Source organism: Nerophis lumbriciformis, linkage group LG22 (genome assembly GCF_033978685.3).
Source record: "Nerophis lumbriciformis linkage group LG22, RoL_Nlum_v2.1, whole genome shotgun sequence".
In the NCBI taxonomy this organism is placed as follows: domain Eukaryota; kingdom Metazoa; phylum Chordata; class Actinopteri; order Syngnathiformes; family Syngnathidae; genus Nerophis; species Nerophis lumbriciformis.
This window is the reverse complement of record NC_084569.2, coordinates 26581049-26605067: the sequence shown is the minus strand read 5'-3', so window position 1 is coordinate 26605067 and position 24019 is coordinate 26581049. Positions and strand designations below refer to the sequence as shown.

General features: G+C 38.5%; 1 protein-coding gene across 1 annotated transcript in view; it reads left to right on the top strand.

Annotated features, from left to right (window-relative positions):
- Positions 1-237: 237 nt before the first annotated feature.
- hook2 (hook microtubule-tethering protein 2) overlaps positions 238-24019 on the top strand; it is a 48937-nt gene continuing 25155 nt past the window's right edge. The window contains exons 1-13 of the mRNA XM_061973536.2: positions 238-455; positions 6150-6232; positions 6448-6520; positions 6587-6637; positions 11117-11249; positions 11535-11602; positions 16021-16086; positions 16174-16254; positions 17292-17458; positions 17668-17808; positions 19891-20092; positions 20237-20347; positions 23069-23156. Coding sequence (XP_061829520.1) covers positions 411-455; positions 6150-6232; positions 6448-6520; positions 6587-6637; positions 11117-11249; positions 11535-11602; positions 16021-16086; positions 16174-16254; positions 17292-17458; positions 17668-17808; positions 19891-20092; positions 20237-20347; positions 23069-23156 — 1309 coding nt within the window. The 5' untranslated portion in view covers positions 238-410. The remainder of the gene's footprint in view (positions 456-6149; positions 6233-6447; positions 6521-6586; positions 6638-11116; positions 11250-11534; positions 11603-16020; positions 16087-16173; positions 16255-17291; positions 17459-17667; positions 17809-19890; positions 20093-20236; positions 20348-23068; positions 23157-24019) is intronic.

Below are 24019 nucleotides of genomic sequence, written 5' to 3'. Positions count from 1 at the left end.
CGCTGCAATTTGACACACAGGCCCAAAATACTTTAAAATTGTCCTATAAGTCTGCTTCAATTAGGGCAGCTCTAAATAATAATATTGGAATTTTTGCTCAACATTTCAATCATAAATGACATTATTAACTGTGCTGTCTTGTTATTGTAATATGTATCCTATTTTCGACAGGCTGACCCCCCCAAAAATAATCCGTTTCTATGGAAACGCTCTTAATACGGAAGCTCGCGAGGCCAGCCGGAGGTGAGACAGCCGCGAAGAAGAGGCCATGGCAGCCTGACTGACGTGGAAAAGTGTCCAGAGTCCGCTCCTAACTTTCTAGGGAAAGTCTTGAGAGCAACCTTATCGCCTCCTCACTCTAGCCGAAGCCGAAGGTTGAGCGGCGAAACCAAAAACATAAAAAAGGAAGAATGAATCTGGACAAAGCCGAGCTGTGTGATTCCCTTCTAACATGGGTAAGTTTGATGGTAGCCACCTAGCGTGGTTAGCTGCTAAACAGGTGGCAGCACACGGCGTTAAACCAATGACGTCATGTCAGCGACGTAATGCGTTTTCTTTGCTTCTCGCGAAAATACAGACGTCTTATTCCTAATGATCCTTTTCGTGAACAGGTGTGAAAGTTGAGCGTGTTTATGCTAGCAGCGCTAACCATCACAAGAGCTAACTAGCTGATTAAGTGAGCTGTTGTGTTTACCCTGCTGTCTTATTTGTAACTCGCCTGCACCGTCCCTAATCAAAAATAAAGTCTGTGTTCAGGTGAGAGTTTTTTGATTGGTCAAATCAACGTCACAACCTGACATTGAATTAACGTTGTCAAAAAACATGTTTCAACGTTGTATTTGTGTCGTAGAATATTGGTTTGTAAATGACCAAATTTCAATGTCAAATCAACGTCAAAACCTGACATTGATTAAACGTTGTCAAAAAGCATGTTGTTTCAATGTTGTATTTGTGTTTTAGAATATTGGTTGGGAAATGACTAAAATTCAATGGTCAAATCAACGTCACAACTTGACATTGAATAAACGTTGTCAAAAATTGTTTGAACGTTGTATTTGTGTTGTAGAGTATTGGTTGGGAATTGACCAAATTTCAATGTCAAATCAACGTCACAACCCAACATGGAATAAACGTTGTCAAAAAGGATGTTGTTTCAACGTTGTATTTGTGTTGCAGAATATTGGTTGGGAAATGACCAAAATTCAATGGTCAAATCAACGTCACAACTTCACATTGAATAAACGTTGTCAAAAAGTATGTTGTTTCAACGTTGTATTTGTGTGAAACAAATTTGTTTGAGCTTCTTCCCTCAGGCCGTAAGACTCTTGAACGCATCATAATTAAATTATCCCCTCAACTCCCCCCAAAATGGATTAACTCGCTGGAATAAAAAAGAATATAACATTCATCCATAAATGTGGACGCATGTGGAAAAAGTGAAATATATTTGTCTGTACAGTAATCTATTTATTTATTTATATATATTTTTATATATTTATTTATTTTATATATATATTTATATATTATTTATATTTATTTATTTATATATGTACCTTATTGCTTTTTTTATCCTGCACTACCATGAGCTTATGTAACGAAATTTTGTTCTTATCTGTGCTGTAAAGTTCAAATTTGAATGACAATAAAAAGGAAGTCTAAGTCTAAGTGTTGTAGAATATCCATTCATGCGTTTTCTACCACTTGGTCCTCTCGGTTGGGAAATGACAAAAATTCAAAGGTCAAATCAACGTCAGAACCCAACATTGATTAAAAGTCGCCAATGAGCATGTTGTTTCAACGTTATGTTTGAATTGCTCAACGCCAAAACCTAATTCAACAAGTTGTCAACGTTGTTTCAATGTCTTTTTCCTGCTGGGTTGCTGCACCGTGTTGGAGACATTCATGAGTGAAGTTGTCTGAGGCTTCATGTCAATATTTGCCTGTACTTATTTGACTGATGCATGTTTTTTTTTCTAGTTAATTTTTCATATATACTTTTCTAAAATCAACGTAAGCCATTGAAATGAGTAGAAATCAATTTAATAGCTTCCCCCCACTAGGGATGATGCTCGAACCCGGTTTTCCCGGTTGTTCGATAAGAAAAGAACCGAGTCCTCGGACTCTAATCCCTTTTTGAGAACCGGTACCCGTTATCGAGACCACTATAGTAAAGAAAAAGAGTTGGTTCTTTATTCGAATCCCTGGGAACGAATCTCGTCTCGACCAGAAATGCCCCGTGAGACATCACGAGAAATGACGTCATGTAGCTCAGTCATTTGTCACGGTGGGGTGCGGTTCGTTCCCGGGACGCAAAACTGACGGCTCCGGACAAATGCGTGCAGGTATGAGATGATTTATTTCTCATAAATCATACACATTACAACAGACGGGAACGAAACAAAAGGAAAGTGTGCCGTTCGCACGAGAAGCTAAAGCAAAAACTTACTTAGCACAGGAATACTAGAAGCTAAGGTAACTTTAGCACAGGAATCATGAGCTCGAAAACCAGAATGCCAACGGAACTGTTGCAAATGCAAACAATAAAGCCACTACGAGTGACCGGAAAAGCCAGGCTTAAATAGAGTCTCTGATGAGCAACAGGTGCGTGTACAAGGCAGGTGAAAATCTGCCTATGGTGACTAAAACAAACCCCCGAAGTGCACAAAACAACTAAGGAAGTCCAAAACTAACAGAACATAACTAAACCAAACATGATCCGACCACATCATAATACATCACAGTTTCATATCATTTCACTTTACAGGAGTAGGAAAGAGTAAAGCTTATTTAATCCTACCCCTTTCCCACTTCAGAGCGTTTACAAATATATACATCATTTACTGACCTTTTTATAATAAAATATCTATGAACACAGAGCACATTTGTAGTTATTTCCCCACATTTCTGCACAATAACTCAGATATGGTAATACTATAGTAGCGAGCAGTAGAGAATGTGAAGTGATTTGTTAAACCAAATATTGTTTTTTTTCCATATACAACAACCTAACTGGACTCCATAAGAGAATCGATAAGGAATCGGTTCGATAAGAGGATTCGATCATTTCTTATCAAACATCATCCCTACCCCCACCCCCAAAACTGCACAATTTTAACATTTAACATGCCTTTTTAAAATGACTTTTCGATAAGAAATATTGTATAAGAAACAACACCATAGAACAGTGATTCTCTAACTGTGGTAGGTACGCCAGCTGCATCTCACGTTACCCCAAATAATCACTGGATTAAAGTACAGCGTTTCATTTTCCTATAGTCAAACAGTGTTAATTTTCAAACTGTGTGTAATGTTACAGTGGCCATAATATTTAAAATGCTTGTTTTTAATGAATACGTAGGTCTACTACACTACTGTATTTTAATGCCTGTCATTATGGTGGTACTTAATGAATACTTAGATCTACTACACTACTGTATTTCAATGTTGTCATTATGGTGGTACTTAATGAATACTTAGGTCTACTACACTACTGTATTTTAATGTTGTCATTATGGTGGAACTTAATGAATACTTATGTCTACTACACTACAATATTTTAATGTTGTCATTATGGTGGTACTTAATGAATACTTAGGTCTACTATGCTACTGTATTTTAATGTTGTCATTATGGTGGTACTTGGAGATTCAAGTGTTTTCTATAGTAGTTTCATGAAATAATGTAATATTGTGCGTCATTTACCTTGGAGATCGGACGTCAGCGGTATCGCCTTCTCGGTCAAACACCATCAGCAGCTTTTCCTATTATGTCAGACCCACTCGACATCCATTGCATTCGGTCTCCCCTAGAGGGGGGGGGGGGGGGGTTACCCACATATGCGGTCCTCTCCAAGGTTTCTCATAGTCATTCACGTCGACGTCCCACTGGGGTAAGTTTTTCCTTGCCCTTATGTGGGCTCTGTACCGAGGATGTCGTTGTGGCTTGTGCAGCCCTTTGAGACACTTGTGATTTAGGGCTATATAAATAAACATTTATTGATTGATGATTGATTCCATATTGTCATAGATTTTAAAAATGTCCATTATTTTAACGTCCTTGGCTGGCGTTATCGACTCGTTCTGCTGCAGTATGGTGCAGACTAGCAATGATACGCTCCAAATGATTCAACTACTACACGCTCGGTCATGTTCTTAATTATTTATTTATTTAATTCATTGACTATCATCCTCTTCTCAGTACTGTCCTTCACACTCACATTGTTTCCTTGCCATGCTTGGACAAACAAAGTTATGTTAATTTCTTAATGCTCGTCAGTGAGACGTATCTTGATGTGACGTTTGTTATGCCAAATAATGGCAGGGATGCTTGTGACTCAAACTTAAAACATAATAACTATTAGCCGAGAGACAGCTCTTATCCCGAAACACTCTTAAGTTGAGGTACCACTGTATGTGTAATTCTGACCAGTATCAAATGTATCCATGTATTCTTATTGTATTCACTCAAATTACATTTGTATTTTATTTTGTGTAACATGAGTTTCTTAAATTTCCTTTAACAATGCACACGCTATGTACTGTCACTTTTTGTTTTATCAAATTTTTCCTTTTGCTAATTTGCTCAGCAGTTTATGTAAGCAACACTTTTTTCTTCCACTGTGTATGCTGTCCATCGCTTTAAATTGTCCATTTTCTATTCAATTACAAAATGATGTCCCTTTTAAAAACAAGAAGTGAACAAACTTAAAATGACAAAATGTTAGCCAAGAAAATATTGTCAGCATGTTAAATATATAGTATGAATGAAATATCACAAGTACCGTAGGAGTGAGGGTTAAATAAGCTCTGCTTCTTCCTACTTCTTTTTGGACATGTGGAATTGTACACATGTTGTTTTTCCGCACTTGTTAAACACGTCCCGAACAAATAAACCAGACCATGCCAATCCCCTCTGAGATGATCACCTTTTAATATAGAAAGAATAAACACAAACACAAGCAGCGGTTCTTTTATTATTTCCTTAGTAGTCACAATATTTTGTTAGTGCAAATGTTGTTTAAACCAATGTTTAGGTTTGTACACTTACAGATTGTCAGGTGTGATATTTGGTCAGTGTATTTGAAATGTATAAAAAGTAGGGCTGTCAAAATTAATACAAGGATAACACGTTAACTAAACTACAAGTTTCTTTACCGCTGGTAATTTTTTTAACGCGCATGCGTCCTGGCTCCATTTTGACCCTCGGCCTATTCCGTAGCATGGGGAAATACTGTATAATGGTGTTCAGTTCCTGTTGAGCCACAAGCTCGAAAATAGCTAGCAGAAATGCACGAAGAAAGGCCGACATTATGGAAATCTCCTATCCAAAGACCATACCAATCACATACTTATTGCTTCACAATAAAAGCACTACGCGTCACATCCGGTCTGACTAAAAATCATTTTACATTACGATCATGCTTTGTCAAAGATGTTTTGTAAAGCAATCTGTGATATTTCTACCTAAATTAATGTTTTCTGGCAGATTGAAATAAAATGTATATATATTATTTTATAACCTGTTCTGGTTGATAGTCTGTAGTTACAGAATGTTTAGCAGGCTGAAAATGACATGTTATTAATAAATAGAGAAGATTAAAACATTGAAGACCATTAACTTGTAGAACATGTGATGTACAGAATACCAAAAGCATTTATTCAGGTAGATATCACATTTTACATTACTAAACATCTTTGAAAATCAAAGCATGATGGTAATAATCCACTCTTTTTTGTTATCAATGTGTGAAACTGCTATCTAAACAGCGTGTAGCTCTTCCCCTCTGATTGCAAGTGCTCCTACAGCAAGAATACAAATTCTGTAATTCTACGAATCTGGTAAGACACCAACGCACTGCAGGTATTTTTATTTTTATTTTCTTAAAAGCGTGTTTGTCTACTTTGTGTTGAGCCGTTTAAAAAAACATTTAATTAAAGCGAACTAATTGTCCAGTCATGGTAATAAAAACCTGAAAATTATCGGTTTAGGGTACACTTATTAATGACAAAAAAACATTTTTTATTAGTGATTTATTTGAGTTAGCTATGAACAAAGTGCAATTAATCTCTATTAAATATTTGAATCGTTTGACATCCCTAATAAAAAGCTATTGCTGTATGTCTTAATGTTTGCATGCCACTTGTTCACAGTTGCAGACATTTCAGGCGCCATCATGCAACTGCAAGCAAGACCTAACAAGTGGAGTGGCCATCGCACACGTCTTAAACACGATGTAAGGCATCCTCAATGTACATTTGTCCAAATGTAGTCATGGTCTTCACAAGCACATATGAAGCCACTAGTTTATTATGGGTGAATTCATAATCAATGTTTTTGTACCCATGCTTATACAAGGAAAACAACATGAATATGCCTCAATACAATTTTATTGAACTGTTTTATATTGTTGTCATGTTTTATTTATTGTGATGCTCTCAACATCAACAGAGACCCTTCTTGGTTTAATGAGACATGGCTGGGCAGGATCAAGGAGGAGAGCGAAGATAACTGGCGCCTGAAGGCAAGGACTTATTACACTAGTAATAACATATTTGCCTTATTTAAAACATTGTTTTGCTCTTTTTAGGTCAGCAACTTGAAAAAGATTCTCAAGAGCATGCTGGAGTATTACCATGAAGTAAGGGGTATTTTGCTTACTTTCACAAGCATTGTTTTTCCCAAAAGTAATACACTGGCTGGACAAAAGTATTGGGATGTCTAGACTACCCAGCTAGCGTGTTTTTCTTTAATGGTGACACAAGCAAAACGATTCTGTGATTAGCGATATTTAAAACTTATTTTGAGAATATATACAGTATTTTTCGGACTATAAATCGCTCCGGAGTACCGTATTTTTCGGACTATAAGTCGCAGTTTTTTTCATAGTTTGGCCGGGCTCCAGTGCGACTTATATATATATTTTTCCTTCTTTATTATGCATTTTCGGCAGGTGCGACTTATACTCCGGTGCGACTTATACTCCGAAAAATACGGTATACGTCGCACCGGCCGAAAATGCACAATAAAGAAGAAAAAAAACATATATACGTCAGACTGGAGTATAAGTCGCATTTTTGGGGGAAATTTATTTGATAAATCCAACACCAAGAATAGACATTTGAAAGGCAATTTAAAATAAATAAAGAATAGTGAACAACAGGCTGAATAAGTGTACGTTATATGACTCATAAATAACCAACTGAGAACGTGCTTGGTATGTTAACGCAACACATCATGGCAAGAGTCATTCAAATAACTATAACATATAGAACATGCTATACGTTTACCAAACAATGTCACTCCCGATCGCTAAATCCGATGAAATCTTCCTCCTCGGTGTCGCTCCTGGTATGCACCGCTAGCGTCCATTCTTTCTGCTGCTCGATCGCCGTTTTCTGGTGCATATTTCACTACACCCAGCTTGTAATCTGCAGTATATGATTTCCTTTTCGGTGCCATTTTAGTTCAGTCCTTCTCAGTTTTTATAAGTTACCGCCAGTGTTGATGTGATCCATTTTAATATCTCCGGCAGTAGCGTATAGCATATAGCAGTTAGCATTCCAAGACCCACAATGCACTTCTGCCATGACCCGCCCCCACCGAATTCTTATTGGTTGGCATGTGAGTGACGATTGCTGACATGTGAGTGACGATGGCTGACATTTGCTTCGTCGCTCACGCGAATGAGATAAATAATATTATTTGATATTTTACGGTAATGTGTTAATAATTTCACACACAAGTCGCTCCGGAGTATACGTCGCACCCACGGCCAAACTATGAAAAAAACGTCGACTTATAGTCCAAAAAATACGGTACATGAAATTGGGCCTGAAACAATGAGTTTGATTTTGCATTATTGGATGTGACGCATGAAATTGTAGATGACGCTGTAAGAAAATAATAAGGTACATAATAATGTAAGAGGAATAATGATGTGGGAGAGACAAGACAGAAGTTGGTAAAAACGGGAAAAGTAATACAAACATGTTCAGAAATACTACTTATTTGTATTTTTTTATTAATTGTGTTTATTTATTTTACCAACAAGACTATCAAAATGCGAGGGGTTCACAGCAGCATCCGCTGCTTATTGAGAAGAGTGATACATGCTTTCATGTCAGTCTGTTAAAGTCCTCGATAACAAAAAAAAGTTGCTAGATTGGTCGCGAGTTGCGTTTTTTTGTTGTTGTTTTTTAAGTATGTATAGGGTTTGAATACTCGCTAAATTGTGCAAAAAAGTTTCTAAGTTAGCAAGGGCTGGTTATCATGGCCAATTCCCCAAATCAATTTTATTCCAATGTATAAAGTTCTAAATTAATTTATCATGCTTTGATCTACACTTAAATATTGCAAATGTCTCAAATCCGTTACAAAGCACAAATGTACTTTTTTTAATCTTCACCATAAACAACTTTGGACAGGTAAAATGTTCTCAAAAGTGCAATTGTAAATTAGGAAAAATGACAAGTGAAAGTGTAATCGTATTCTAGCTAGGTATGTAACGATAAATATCAATGACAATTGCGGTAAAACACCCAAAGGTTAGCATTACCATTTTAAATTAGAATGATCGTGATTGATAAATGCATTTTGATAAACTCACAGACTGACTAGTGCCAGCTCACTAGCTTAAATGTTCATTTGAAAACAAGAGTCAGTAATGTCTTTCACCATTAAGCAACGACACATCCCAATCTAAACTTACAAACCCCGTTTCCATAAGAGTAGGGAAATTGTGTTAAATGTAAATATAAACGGAATACAATGATTTGCAAATCATTTTCAACCCATATTCAGTTGAATATGCTACAAAGACAACATATTTGATGTTCAAACTGATAAACTTTTTTTTTTTTTTGCAAATCATTAATTTTAGAATTTGATTTCAGCAACACGTGACAAAGACGTTGGGAAAGGTGGCAATAAATACTGATAAAGTTGAGGAATGCTCATCAAACACTTATTTGGAACATCCCACAGGTGAACAGGCAAATTGGAAACAGGTGGGTGCCATGATTGGGTATAAAAGTAGATTCCATGAAATCCTCAGTCATTCACAAGCAAGGATGGGGCGAGGGTCACCACTTTGTCAACAAATGCGTGAGCAAATTGTTGAACGGTTTAAGAAAAACTTTTCTCAACCAGCTACTGCAAGGGATTTAGGGATTTCACCATCTACGGTCCGTAATATCATCAAAGGGTTCAGAGAATCTGGAGAAATCACTGCACGTAAGTAGCTAAGATCCCTCAGGCTGTACTGCATCAACAAGCGACATCAGTGTTTAAAGGATATCACCACATGGGCTCAGGAACACTTCAGAAACCCACTGTCAGTAACTACAGTTGGTCGCTACATCTGTAAGTGCAAGTTAAAACTCCTATGCAAGGCGAAAACCGTTTATCAACAACACCCAGAAACGCTGTCGGCTTCGCTGGGCCTGAGCTCATCTAAAATGGACTGATACAAAGTGGAAAAGTGTTCTGTGGTCTGACGAGTTCACATTTCAAATTGTTTTTGGAAACTGTGGACGTCGTGTCCTTCGGACCAAAGAGGAAAAGAACCATCCGGATTGTTATGCGCGCAAAGTTGAAAAGCCAGCATCTGTGATGGTATGGGGGGTGTATTAGTGCCCAAGACATGGGTAACTTACACATCTGTGAGGCGCCATTAATGCTGAAAGGTACATACAGGTTTTGGAGCAACATATGTTGCCATCCAAGCAACGTTGCCATGGACGCCCTTGCTTATTTCAGCAAGACAATGCCAAGTCATGTGTTACATCAACGTGGCTTCATAGTAAAAGAGTGCGGGTACTAGACTGGCCTGCCTGTAGTCCAGACCTGTCTCCCATTGAAAATGTGTGGCGCATTATGAAGCCTAAAATACCACAACGGAGACCCCCAGACTGTTGAACAACTTAAGCTGTATATCAAGCAAGAATGGGAAATAATTCCACCTGAGAAGCTTAAAAAATGTGTCTCCTCAGTTCCCAAACATTTACTGAGTGTTGTTAAAAGGAAAGGCCATGTAGCACAGTGGTGAACATGCCCTTTCCCAACTACTTTGGCACGTGTTGCAGCCATGAAATTCTAAGTTAATTATTTGCAAAAAAAAAAAAAAGTTTGAGTTTGAACATCAAATGTCTTGTCTTTGTCGTGCATTCAATTGAATATGGTTGAAAAGGATTTGCAAATCATTGTATTCCGTTTATATTTACATCTATCACAATTTCCCAACTCATATGGAAACGGAGTTTGTATATAAACACATTGCTTTCTGAGCAACTAAGATAATCAATTGTGAACATTAAACCTACAAGCTGCACTCTCTTTGCACAGAGCGATCGTACTATACTCAGAGGAATATGAGACGGCGGTGTTTTTACGGTGCGTTCAAGGACCGCTGGACAAAGTAGGACGCCACAACACCCGCCAGAAATAATAAATAGATTTTATTTGTTACAAAATTTTCATTTAAATATATCTGAAAGTGCTACAATACAAACCAATATTTAAAACAGTAAAAGCTTAGCCACGAAAACAGATAAAATACTAGGACTAAAACATAAACCATAAGAAACATTAAACATGCAAAAAAGTGGGTTTTCGAACGGTCTGTATATTTTAAACATTAAAAAAAAATGTCAAAGCATTCAGTGTATGAATAAGTACTTTTTGATCACATTCAATAATACTGTGATAATTGTCATCATTTTGGACACGATAACCGTGAAAGTACATTTTCATATCGTTACATCCCCAATTGCAACATCGATATTACGCAGTGTGACTCGTTATTGCAAAATTGTAAAGGTGTCCATTAACCCAGCCATAAAGTTGGTAACACTCATCCTGAAAGAGCAAGAGCCAAATCTATTTGTGGCGGTCCAAATGTATAGCTATTACAGCTATGATTGTTTGTTTTGTGCTGGTTATATAAATTGGCGCCACTAGCTTATAAAGATAAATATTTATACAAAATGGCCTCCTGGAGTGCTTTCTAAAAAAAAAAAATCAGATTATTATTCTGAGCTCTGTCCTAAGACTGTCTGTCGTTTTTCACTGATGCTAATCATCTTACCGGCAATGTCTCTTTTAACCATTTCGATAACAGATACTGGGTCACCAGGTCTCAGATGAGCATTTGCCAGATGTGACCCTCATCGGTGAAATGGGGGATGTCACTGAGCTGGGCAAGCTGGTGCAACTTGTATTGGGCTGCGCTGTCAGCTGTGAGAAGAAACAAGGTAAACACCACAAAAAATCTTCTGGGGAAAAAAAAAAACAAGATTAGCTAAAGGGCCTATCACATGATTCCTGTTTGGTAACAGTCGTTTGATCTTTGCAAGCCGACTGTCTGATTTAGGAACAATTGACAGATTATGCTTTGCAAAGAGGCTCAAAATAATCAGGTCACACTTTTTAAACATTACCTTAAATGCGGTTCTTGGTTTCCTATCCGGATCGCATTTGTAGCTAATCTGTTCTTTTGGCTGCATTCATCAATCTCTGTTGTCTTTTCTTGAACACAGAGCAAATCCAGCAGATAATGACACTTGAGGAATCCGTCCAGCATGTCGTCATGACAGCCATTCAGGAGGTAAGTGAGCTTCGTGTCGATCCTCTCTCTGTTGATACTCTTTGGTTGATAAAAAAAAAAAAAATCCCTGATAATCTTTATATAGAAGTGAATGCTAGAAACTAGAGATGCGCGGATAGGCAAATATTTCATCCGCAACCGCATCAGAAAGTCGTCAACCATCCGCAATCCACCCGATCTAACATTTGATCAGAACTGCATCCGCCCGCTATCCGCCCGGTATATCTAATATAGACGATGCAAGGCATTAGTGAGGCACCTGCCAACTACTCCGGTTTTCCCGTAATTCGTACGGTTTTCATCAACCTATTCCGGGTTACGGGTGCAGTGATAAAAAATACGTTTTTTCTTTAATTTAAAAAAAAAAGGGTGAAAACTACGCGAATTGCACCTTGTGCAGACAAGATTTTTCGATCGGACACGGAGGAATTAGCGATGTAAAAGACCACTTTGGGACAAAAAAACACAAGTCTAATGCCGTTGCTAGCGATACAAGTGGAAAACTTTCAACGTTTTTCGTCGCCCAAACAGATTCTTTGGATGTGATAAATGCCGAAGTTTTATTTACGGAGGCAATAATTGAGCATGGACTTCCAATCGCACTGGCTTATCACATGGGACAGTTACATGTTTGTAATGCAACCTTTAAAAATCATTACGCGGTGATCGCGGTCCCAAAAATAAACTTTTCTTGCATGATAATGTCCAGAAAAATTCGCTTTATATTACTATAGAGTCCTTTTAACGAATGAGTTTGATGGTTTATCACAAACCTTAAATGAAAGAAGTCCTTTCTTCTCCTGCACCTGCATGCACTTTGGCCTTGCTTCCTGTGTGGTGCGCAATCCTGTCGGCTGTATTTCACAGCACGACATACTGTTAAAAGTGTTTATACTATTTATGCTTTCAAGTCCAAGTTGAAGAAATCTTGTTAAATGTTGACAGCATAACTACCAAAATACAGAAGTATGTCCTTAATATTTTTGCAGTGCTATTTCTGTTGAAAAGTTAAAATGATTACATTAGAGATGTGATGTGCCACTTTTCAAAGTGTCTGATGGCTTAAATTAATTTTCATTAATTTTTCATATTTTGAATTCTTTTGAAAGGCTTACAAAAAAACTACATTTGAATTGTAATTCCATGCTATTGACAGGACTATTAATTTTAATGAAGTTAGCTTACCATGTTTACAGTATGATAATTGTGATAGAAATGTGAATTTCGGGGGGTGGCGGGCAGGTATGCTGCTTACCTGCTGCGCGTGACGCCGGCCGCGGCGAAGGCGGACGAGGCGGGGTGTCGGTGCGGTGGGCGCGGTAGTGACCCTGGACATGCGTCGGGCCCTTCTCGCGGATCGCCTCAGCTACGGCTCCCGGTGGGGCCCTCTCGGGGGAAGGGGCCTCGGTCCCGGACACCGGCGAGGCGTCCCTTCTCCGCTCCGTAAAAGTGTCCATCTCTTTTCTTTTTTTTTCTTCTGTTGTGGCATATGCAGCAGGTGCCTGCTCGTTTTTCGTATGTGGGTAACAACATTTAACTATGTGTATATATTTCCGAATTGGTTTAACTGCCACCCGCAAAAAAAAAAAAAAAAAAAAAAAAAAAAAAAAAAAATCTAATTGATCCGCCCGACCCGACCCGCACGCGGATAAAATCTTATTTTTTAAAATTTCATCAGCCCGATCCGCGGATAATCCGCGGACTCCGCGGTTGTGCCCGCAAACCGCGCATCTCTACTAGAAACCATTATTTTGAGTTTGTGGTTTGTTTGTAAACGCATGCACATTGGCCAAAACCTTAGGCGCACAGCTAAATGATAAATTTAGCTGTATCATAAATCCTTCTTTACAAAGATAGACATATTAATCAAATGTTGTTTATTATAGTGGTTGTAGTTTGGTTTAGAGCTACGCTGCAGCGCAATGACTCCGTATCAAAATCTAATGACCAGTGTTGGGTTAGTTACTGAAAACCAGTAACTAGTTACAGTTACTAGTTACTTTATTTCAAAAGTAACTCAGTTACTAACTCAGTTACTTACACCAAAAAGTAATGCGTTACTGTGAAAAGTAACTATTTAGTTACTTCTACTTTTTTTTTTTTTTAAAGCTCCCATTATTGCCCTTTTAGCCTTCATTTCAGTACTGTTATTGCACTGGAGAATAATACAATCTGTTGATCAACTTGACATGCATTTGCATCACTGAACTCTGCTAAGCAATGTGGTCTACATACAACACACAAAGACATGTTTCAAAGGGCCAATTTATTTCAGGCCAGAACAAATTGACTAAACTATTTTAAATAGCTGCAACATAACATACATAAGTAACAAACAGCGTAATAAAACTAACACTAACACTAACCACGTTAAACCCAGATTGCGAACTAACAAAGGTCTTAACTCATTCTCTTTCTATGCCACTTCAATATGGAATGCATTCCCAACAGGTGTAAAATACAGGGCATCTCTATCCTCCTTCAAAACCGCACTAAAAGAACACCTCCAGGCAACTACAACCCTAAACTAACACCCTCCCTTCCACATAATACCTCTTCGGATTGTAAATAATCAAATGTAGACACTTTTTCTTATACTTTCTGATCTCTCTCTGTGTCCACTACTTGCTATACATATCCTACCAAGTCAGTCCTACACTCTTTCAATGTCCTTTTCTCTGATGATGCTGATTTTTGATGACAGAAGTGTTGATACCAACCAAACCTAACCCCCCCCCCCCCCACCCCCCCTCTCCCTCCATATCCCACACCCCGGATTGTAAATAATGCAAATAATTCAATGTATATACTCTGATGATTATCTTGTGTGATGACTGTATTATGATGTTAGTATATATTTGATAGTATATATCTGTATCATGAATCAATTTAAGTGGACCCCGACTTAAACAAGTTGAAAAACTTATTGGGGTGTTACCATTTAGTGGTCAATTGTACAGAATATGTACTGTACTGTGCAATCTACTAATAAAAGTTTCAATCAATCAATCAATCAATCAACAACATAGCTGTAAACCTGGCTTCACCTAAGGAAGGCACACGTAACATACACAAAGCCTAACCAGGCAGATTTGAATTGTTGTTTTGGGCAGTAGACGGGATCTTTGATCCAAGACACAACTTACATTTAACTCAAATGTTATTTTCTTTGTGCTCGACAAAAGAAAAAAAGTTAGAATATGTCATACTTGCCAACCCTCCCGAATTTCAGTGCCTCTCCCCGGGACAACCATTCTCCAAATTTCTCCCGATTTCCAGCCGGACTTAAGGCACGCCCCCTCCAGGTCCGTGCGGATCTGAGTGAGGACAGCCTGTCGTCACGTCCGCTTGGCCAACCAAAAAGTAACCACAGAACACTATGCCGTATAGTCGTATAGTGTTCTGTGGTTACTTTTTGGTTGGCCAACGGTTTACGTTGTATTGCGCACCCTCCTCCCCTCCCTCCCCACACCCAGACACACACACACACAGAGAGAGCGCAGAGGAAGAATCAGAAGCACGTCATTGCTTCGCTGCAATAAAACACACTCAGATCCTCAGTTTCTAGCCGATACTACATAAAAAGTAACGTAAAATAACGCAGTAACGCATCATGTAGTAATGGTAACTGAGTTACTGAATATAAAAAATAACGCGTTAGATTACTAGTTAACGCCGAAACTAACGGCGTTACAGTAACGCGTTACTTTGTAACGCGTTCGTCCCAACACTGCTAATGACTATTTGTTTTATGTAATGTGTTGTATTCCAAATGACGTATCATACAGTATGACATTGCTTCTCAATTATTTTTTGTTAAGAAGAAAAAAACTTTTTGCACGACCCCACTCACCGCAGCGACGTTTAATAGTATCATTTGTCTATAACATTGTTATAAGTACGCCTCTGCAGACCAATGTATCCTTACTAACGTTAAATAAAAGAAATATAGATCACCTTAAAATAAAGAAAACGTTAAGATTGTTTTTAAGTCTATAAAACTATTTAAAGTGCATCAATTTGACTGAAAAAAACCCAAAACATCTTTATTTAAACTATAAACATATTTTAACCGTTTTGAACCATTTGATACTAAAAAATAAAATTAAATAAACTCAATAAATAATGATAAATTCAAATTTATCAGCAACATTCACTCAGTAGCACTATATATAAAACACTTTAAAAATGAATAAACAATTTGTGCAGATTTTTTCTTTTAAATCAAAATGAGAAAGTCAGGATTGATTGCTACAACGGGCATGTTTTGTAGTGCACAGCTTTTTCAAAGCGGGTTTGACGCATGATGCTCAAAAAGCATGTTCCCCTGGCGTCGCGCCTGCCCCACTTTTTGAGAAGAACTGCTGTATGGTTAAGTCATTCTAAGATTTTGTGTGACTTTGCGGATTTGTATTCAGCTTTTATCAAGAGATCCCTCGTCTGAACCAGGAAGCCCCGAGACCTACGGAGACTTTGACTACCAGGTGAGACACAGAACTAATTTCCTGCTGTTGTCCGATTCTTCAGACACCATCCTCCTGCGTCTTCACTTTTTATCTTTGTGTTTGCAGTCCAGGAAGTATTATTTTCTAAGTGAGGAGGCAGATGAGAAAGCGGACCTTAGTCAGCGCTGTCGTGATCTGGAACATCAGGTTAGTTTCTAAAATTGTGTTTTCCTATCTTCCATTTGTCCGAGAGGGCCATCAACTGAGTATAGGTAAATTTTTTTTACTCATGTCACGATGACAGAACATCCAAGCTTTATGACAACCAAATTTGCAGCATGTAGTCGAGTGTGTGTGTCTGCAGTTGTTGTGTTCTGGGCCTTATTGACCAGGGTGCCTGAGTTTTATTTCTTATCATTGTGTGTTGTGTAACCCCGGCTTGTTTTTGCTTCACCCACATTTTTCCAAGTTACATTTATTGTCAGCTGTTGCATAACATCAAGAAAAAAAACTGACACGTTGACTTTGGATGAAGATGCAGCCAACTCTAATTGGCAGCGCTCACGACCCACCTGTTTGTTTACTTACATAGCCCACGCTTTGGGCATTAGTCACTTGTGTTGTTTAGAAAGCTATTTGCTGTTGGTGGTCCTGTGCTAAAGCATGCAATCTGTCCTTAAAGTGCAGTGTAGAGTTGTGCTGCTTTCACACAAGATGTACAGCAGGTAAGTAGCCACGCCCCCTTTAAAAAATATATATATTGCATCACTGTCTTGTCTAACTGCCCCCTCTTGCTCAGCCTGACTTCAAACATACTGCTTACAATTCTCATGTCAAACTCCCCTTTCTTGGTCTAACTCATTTTTGTTCTAAATGTCAGTATCAGTCATGCTCCATGCATATTCATTTACTTGTATCATGGAGACCTTGTTATCGAGCCTAAGGCTAAGGTTAACAGCTTCACTATTGAGACCGTTCCAACACCCTGGAAACATTTTATAGCAGCTGACAAAGTCTTGAGGAGTGAGCATGTAAAATGAGAACATAGCATGTGTTCCCTGTCTGCTATACACAATGTGTTTTTTTTTTCTCCATCATGTGCTTGTACAGTTCCGGTTATTTTCACAAGAACACCCGTCTTATGCCTGCATTCTCAATAATGCTCACTTCCTTTCCAATGCATCTTCCAGCATTTGTAGTCGTGTCCAGCGTTCTCTTAAGTTCCTTTCCGTTTTCCCACCCAGTTGTCAGTGGCTCTGGAGGAAAAGTTGTCTCTACAGAACGAGACTCGTTCCTTGAAAGAGAAGCTGAGCAGGTGTGACTACTTGGATGCCTCCAACACTGCCATCACTGGCAAAAAGCTGCTGCTGCTGCAGAGTCAGATGGAACAGCTCCAGGAGGAGAATTACAGGTAACAGCAGTACAGAATCCAGGAACGTACTGCTGCACTTGGGATCATAATGTGCTCAGATTCACTTTGATTGGCTTTTATGTCTTTGAGTTCTTAGTTTTTAGGGCATCATAAAGAAAGACAAAACTGTTTTGCTTGAATTAAAAAAAAAAAACAACCTCGCTCTCTTTTTGGAATTTCACCGTCTTCTCGACTGTGTACTTATCCAGACTGGAGAACAGCCGAGATGACATATGTGTGCGTGCAGAAATGCTTGAGCGCGAGGTGTCCGACTTGCAGCAACGTAATGAATATCTGACCAGTTTGGCGCAAGAAGCTCAATCCCTCAAAGACGAAATGGACATTCTCAGGTGAGACCGCTGTTGGCTCCTAAAAATGTCAGTGTCAATAATTGGGAAGCTATGGAAGTAATATTGGAGCACAATGATTTACAAACGTGTATCTCAATCTGTGTGTGTTTGTACTGATTTGTGTGCCTGTATATTGAAAATAGTAAAAAATGTATCAAACTCAGATAAAAAATACATTTGCAGGCACTTTTTAATTCCCAGTCGACGATGTAATGGACTGTCACACATGTACGGTTCTGGTCAGCGCCAAGTAAGTGCCTTGACTTAATTGTCATTTTAACGTGAAATAAATGATATCAATATTACAATATTTTCTTAATTCATATCTTGTTTAAAAATATATCGATACATCTTACAAACTCGATATATCGCCCAGCCCCCTTGTGACTTTTGCTTTTACTTTTGTAAGGTTTGAAAGGGCGTATCCGGATTTGTGAGCATGTAATACGTGTGCGCACGCATTCAGTAATACAATCTGCGTGTGCGTATCTGAGGTGTGCCTACATTTAACCAACCACGGAAGACACCAAGCAATTTAAACCAATCGGAAACACTGTACAGCTGAGATGCGTGAAAGAGAGATGCCAAGACCCTCCTTACGTTGTTTCTGATTGGTTTAAATTGCGTTGGTTTAAATTGCGTAGTGTCCTCTGTGGTTGGTTAAATGTAGGCACAGTGGATTGATGGCTTGGTCTGGGATTGATTATTTCAATCAATCAATCAGTTATGTGAATGGGGAATATAAGTGTGAGAAATGTCTAGTGTGGCGTGTCGCTAGAGAAAGGGTTAAATTGTGAGACTGTCATGCTCAAAGTGAAGCTTGGCAGCTCTGAGCAAGTGATGGAGCGGGGTCCATGTTGTTGACGCAGAATAACATGATCAGTGGCTGCAAGGTGGTGAGTATTAGGAAAGGCAAGGGAGAGTAACAGACAGACAACTCTTTTTACACTTTCAAATCGCTGTACAGACAGATCGGAATTACCAATCCCAGACCAAGTCTCAATCCATTACAGGACACCATGTAATTTAAACTACCGTATTTTTCGGACTATAAGTCGCAGTTTTTTTCATAGTTTGGCCGGGCTCCAGTGCGACTTATATATGTTTTTTTTCCTTTTTTATTATGCATTTTTTTGGCAGGTGCGACTTATACTCCGAAAAATACGGTAATCAGGAACGACGTAAGGCGGGTCTTGGCGTCTCTCTTTCACACACACCTCAGCTGTACATTGCTTGTGATTGGTTTACCATTCGGTACACCTCAGATACGCACACGCATATTGTATACACGCACGCATTTCTTGATGCGCGCGCACAGGTATTACACGCTCAAATCTTACACGGAAGTGAATCTTACAGAAGTGTCGCAAAATCACGTGTAAATAGACAGCCTATCGAGCGTTCTTTCTCATTAGGGACAGACGGACAACTTAAAACACGTACGTGGATCTAAAACACGCGTACGTGGATCTAAAACACGCGTACATGGATCTAAAACACGCGTACGCGGCTCCAAATACACACACTTGGATTGATATACAGACACACAAATCGGTACACACGCATGTGAATTGGACGACATGGCACAGATTGAGATACATGTTTGCAAATAATTTTGCTACAATAATATTCCATGGGAGGTCTTCTAAGAGCTACAAAAGTATTTAATATCTAAATGAATGTGTCCTTTTATGAGGAGTGACCTTCTTACTACTACAACTTTAAAATATTCTATTTACCAAATAAGATGATTCAAACCAGCCAGTCGCTTGACGTCTGTGGTGACGCATCAAAACACAATTATACGTGGGAACGCATCTGAAGGCTTTAAGCTGCAGTTCATCCATTATCATCTTCCACTCACAGAAACAACTCCCACACTGCCCACACACAGACGTCCATTCACCTCCTCACGCCGACATCTGTGTTGATAAAAGACATTTCATACATTGATGCTAGTTTGCGTCAGAGTAGAATGGGGAACCAATCCGGGACGTTCACACTTCATAACTTAGTGCAGCACATATCCTGAGGGATGTAGCTTCTTTTATCCGGCCTTGCGCCTCCCCTCCTCCCCCTCAGGCACTCATCCGACCGGGTGAACCAGCTCGAAACTCTGGTGGAGACGTACAAAAGGAAACTGGAAGATTTGGGTGACCTGCGCAGGCAGGTGCGCCTCCTGGAGGAGCGCAACACAGTGTACATGCAGCGCACCTGCGAACTGGAGGAGGAGCTGCGCAGAGCTAACGCTGTCCGCACTCAGCTAGACACCTTCAAGAGACAGGCAAGTTGTGGGCCGTGAAGAACCATACTTTTTTCTGTGTTGACATCCAAATGCAATTGAACACAGTTTGGCCCGTGTGCGGTTATTGTGTAACTAATTGTCTTACCATCACAGCCTGTAGTAGCTATGCCCTCTGACTTACAGGCACATGAGCTTCACACCAAGCACCAGTTAGAGGCCGTAAAAGCTGAGAAGTGGCAGTTTGAGTACAGGAATCTTAATGACAAGTATGATGCACTCCTGAAAGAAAAAGAAGTGAGTGATGATCACTATTCAGTTCTGGTGGATAATGCAAAGTAGTAGTGTGTTTTGATCATGCACAGTTAATACACACTGAACAATGTTTGGTGTATGATATGTGGTGGTTCTTAAGATTCCTGTGAATGGGTTAGGGTTGTCCCGACAGCAATATTTTGGTACCGGTAACAAAATGTATTTCGATATTTTGATACTAAAATTACGGGCACCACAAAAAAAATTTACTTCACTTAATTTTAGTAAAAAAAATCTTACGATACATTAAACATATGGTTTTTATTGCACTCAAAGAACAATTTTTGAATATTACAACAAACAATAAAATACATTAAACACACACTTTTCTTGATGCACTCAAAGAATAATTGTATATATTACATATAGTCTGCCATAATCTAGGATTAGGTTAAAATAGAACAGTTTATTGATATTTGATTATGATTGTTGTTGCCAGTCTTGGTCTATGCTTTAAGAAAAATACAATCATTAGTACGGTAATTACTAAAATCAATACTCTTGTAGCATGTAGACATGTAGCAGGTAAAACACAGATTGTAGCAATTTGTTACAAAATTCAGTCATTTCACTTGCATTGATTTAGGCCAGTGGTCCCCAACCACCGGGCCGTGGATCGATTGGTACCGAGCCACACAAGAAAAAAACAAATTCAATTTTATTTTATTTTATTTTTTTTAAAAATCAACATAAAAAACACAAGATACACTTACAATTAGTGCACCAACCCAAAAAAACTCCCTCCCCCATTTACACTAATTCGCACAAAAGGGTTGTTTCTTTCTGTTATTAATATTTGTGGCTCCTATATTATATATCAATATAGATCAATATGCAGTCTGCAGGTATGCAGTCCGTAAGCACACATGATTGTATTTTTTCATGACAAAAAAAACCACAAAAAAAACCCCCTCCTTTTATTTTGCATTTCACGCACCCTCTTCATCAACCAATAGAATTGCCTTTGTTTGCCAGTTTTCCTCTCCTTGCTGTTTCTATTTGTGCGCTCTGTGAGTGTGTGCGGTAACACACTCAACATGCTCCTTGGCTCAGCAACGCCACCGCCGCACAACAGCATGCGGATAAAAAAATAGCTGTATTTTTCAAAGTCCGGCTAGTACCATTTTCAATTCATTGGTACTGCAGTACCGTATTTTTCGGACTATAAGTCGCGGTTTTTTTCATAGTTTAGTGTGCGACTTATACTCAGGAGCGACTTATGAGTGAAATTATTAACACATTACCATAAAATATCAAATAATATTATTTAGCTCATTCACGCAAGAGACTAGACGTATAAGATTTCATCGGATTTAGCGATTAGGAGTGACAGATTGTTTGGTAAACGTATAGCATGTTCTATATGTTATAGTTATTTGAATGACTCTTACCATAATATGTTACGTTAACATACCAGGCACGTTCTCCATTGGTTATTTATGCCTCATATAACGTACACTTATTCAGCCTGTTGTTCACTATTCATTATTTATTTTAAATTGCCTTTCAAATGTCTATTCTTGGTGTTGGGTTTTATCAAATAAATTTCCCCAAAAAATGCGACAGAGACATGTCTGACATGCCTCCACAGTGCGACTTATGTTTTTTTTCTTCTTTATTATGCATTTTCGGCCGGTGCGACTTATACTCCGGAAAATACGGTGTATATATACGGTACAACCCTAGAATGCACATGTGTGATGTTAATACTACCCTAATTTAAAATGTTAATTTATGGTACACATTAGGTGAACTCTTCGGTTTGAAATTGTGAATTTAGGACTTGTTTGCAAGTCACGTTGTATTGTTTTTGATACATAGTAATCCAAAGTTCACATTTTCGTTTAAAAAATAAAATAAAATAAAAAAATCTACATGAGCTGCTGCTTTTGCTTTTGTGATGCCCATTTGACATACTTGCTTTGTAAACAAGCGCACAGGTAGCAATGCCTGGATTTAAAGCGGGACCTATGACGATTTGAATCTACATTTGAAACACTTCCTTGTTGAGATTATTTGTAATATCTCAGTATGGATATACATTGTAAATTTTGTTCTACAGACGGTCACAGTTATAACCCGTTTTTTGAGTCTGTCGGTCTGTGGACGCGTTCCCAGATTGCAAATGAAACCACGCCCCACACTCTCCCAAAAGCATCATAATTTATCTTTTGAAAATGTACACTTTCTTAAATATATATCTTGAAGTCGGCACCGCTTTTTTCTTGAAGATAAACCTCGTAAACATGATACAATTTTACCCTGTCAAAACATTAAGTATACCTGCAAATTCTCTGATCAATTCTGACCTGCATGAAAACACAACTGCTTTTAGCAGCATTAATATCGCATGCCAAGATTAGATGAAAATGATACTTTATCCTACCTTTTTTTTCAGTTTCCTGAAAACCTAAAGGTGGGGAGCGCCTCCCCTTCTGGCTCAGCGCTTTACAAAGTGTCCAAATAAGTAGATTCACCTCGCTACGACATAACCAGGCTGCAAAACCCTGCAAACATGGGCATCCAAACTGCAGGCGCGGACATTGCTTGACATGAATATCCAACATCGTAACGATAATTCTAAGTCAAAAAAGATGAAACGCATCTAACTAAAAAAAAAAGTTGCACTGATGAGCTCATATTAACATATTATCGTTACACCCACACGGAAAATAATATATTGCCTTATGCTTTGTTCTCCAGCGTCTGATGTCCGAAAGAGAGACACTCCGGGAGACAAATGATGAGCTGAGATGTGCACAAGTCCAACAGAGCTGTCTCAGTGGAGGAGGTGAGTTATAAAAACTGACAAAATTGGATTGAAAAACTGCATCTCTAAAAATCAAATAACTAAATCACAACACAGAGTCATGGCGTGGTCAATAACTGAGGTTTACTTGATGTAAAGCTTTGGAGTAGACTTCAGACGATTGAGATTTTAATGATTCTATCGAGACTGAATTAGAAATTGCATGACTTTAAATTGTTTGTATTAAACTTCTCATAATGGAAACACAAGAATACCGAATCTGTGGCTTTGCCTCTATGAATTATGGTAATTTATTCAAAGAAATTTCTCAAACTACGGTTTTCTTCTAGCTGGGGTTAATTTGGCAGTGACCATTCTGACGGTTGGTGGAAGCTCGTACTGCAACTATTGATTAGTCGACTAATCGGATTATGAAGCGTGCAATTTACTTTTCACTGGCTCTAATGTACCCTTGGGCTTTTAAATTTAGCTTGAGATATGTTTAGACATGTGTTAACAAACAAGAAAACAAAGTATTTTTCTGCTTATTAGGCTGCTACAAAAATACAAATTCAACCTTTGTCCATTTAAAAGCAAGGACAGGCAAATTTATAATAAAAGCAAAGGACAATGTTTTATGTCAACAAACAACTGAAAAAAGCAGCAATAAAAACAAACACCACATCTAGCTTCCTCAAAAAAAAAAAATGTTTCGTGGTGATGTGTTTAGAAAGCAGCACACAGGTTTATAGACCAAGTTTGGAAAAAGTGATTGGTTAAAGCTATTTTTACTCTTTTGTTAGCAAGCTCGTTATCTTACACAGGAGAGTCAAAGGTTGCATCCTCCACATGTCTGACATGCCTCCACTTTAAATATTCCTGCATCCCAAACGTACTGCTATCAA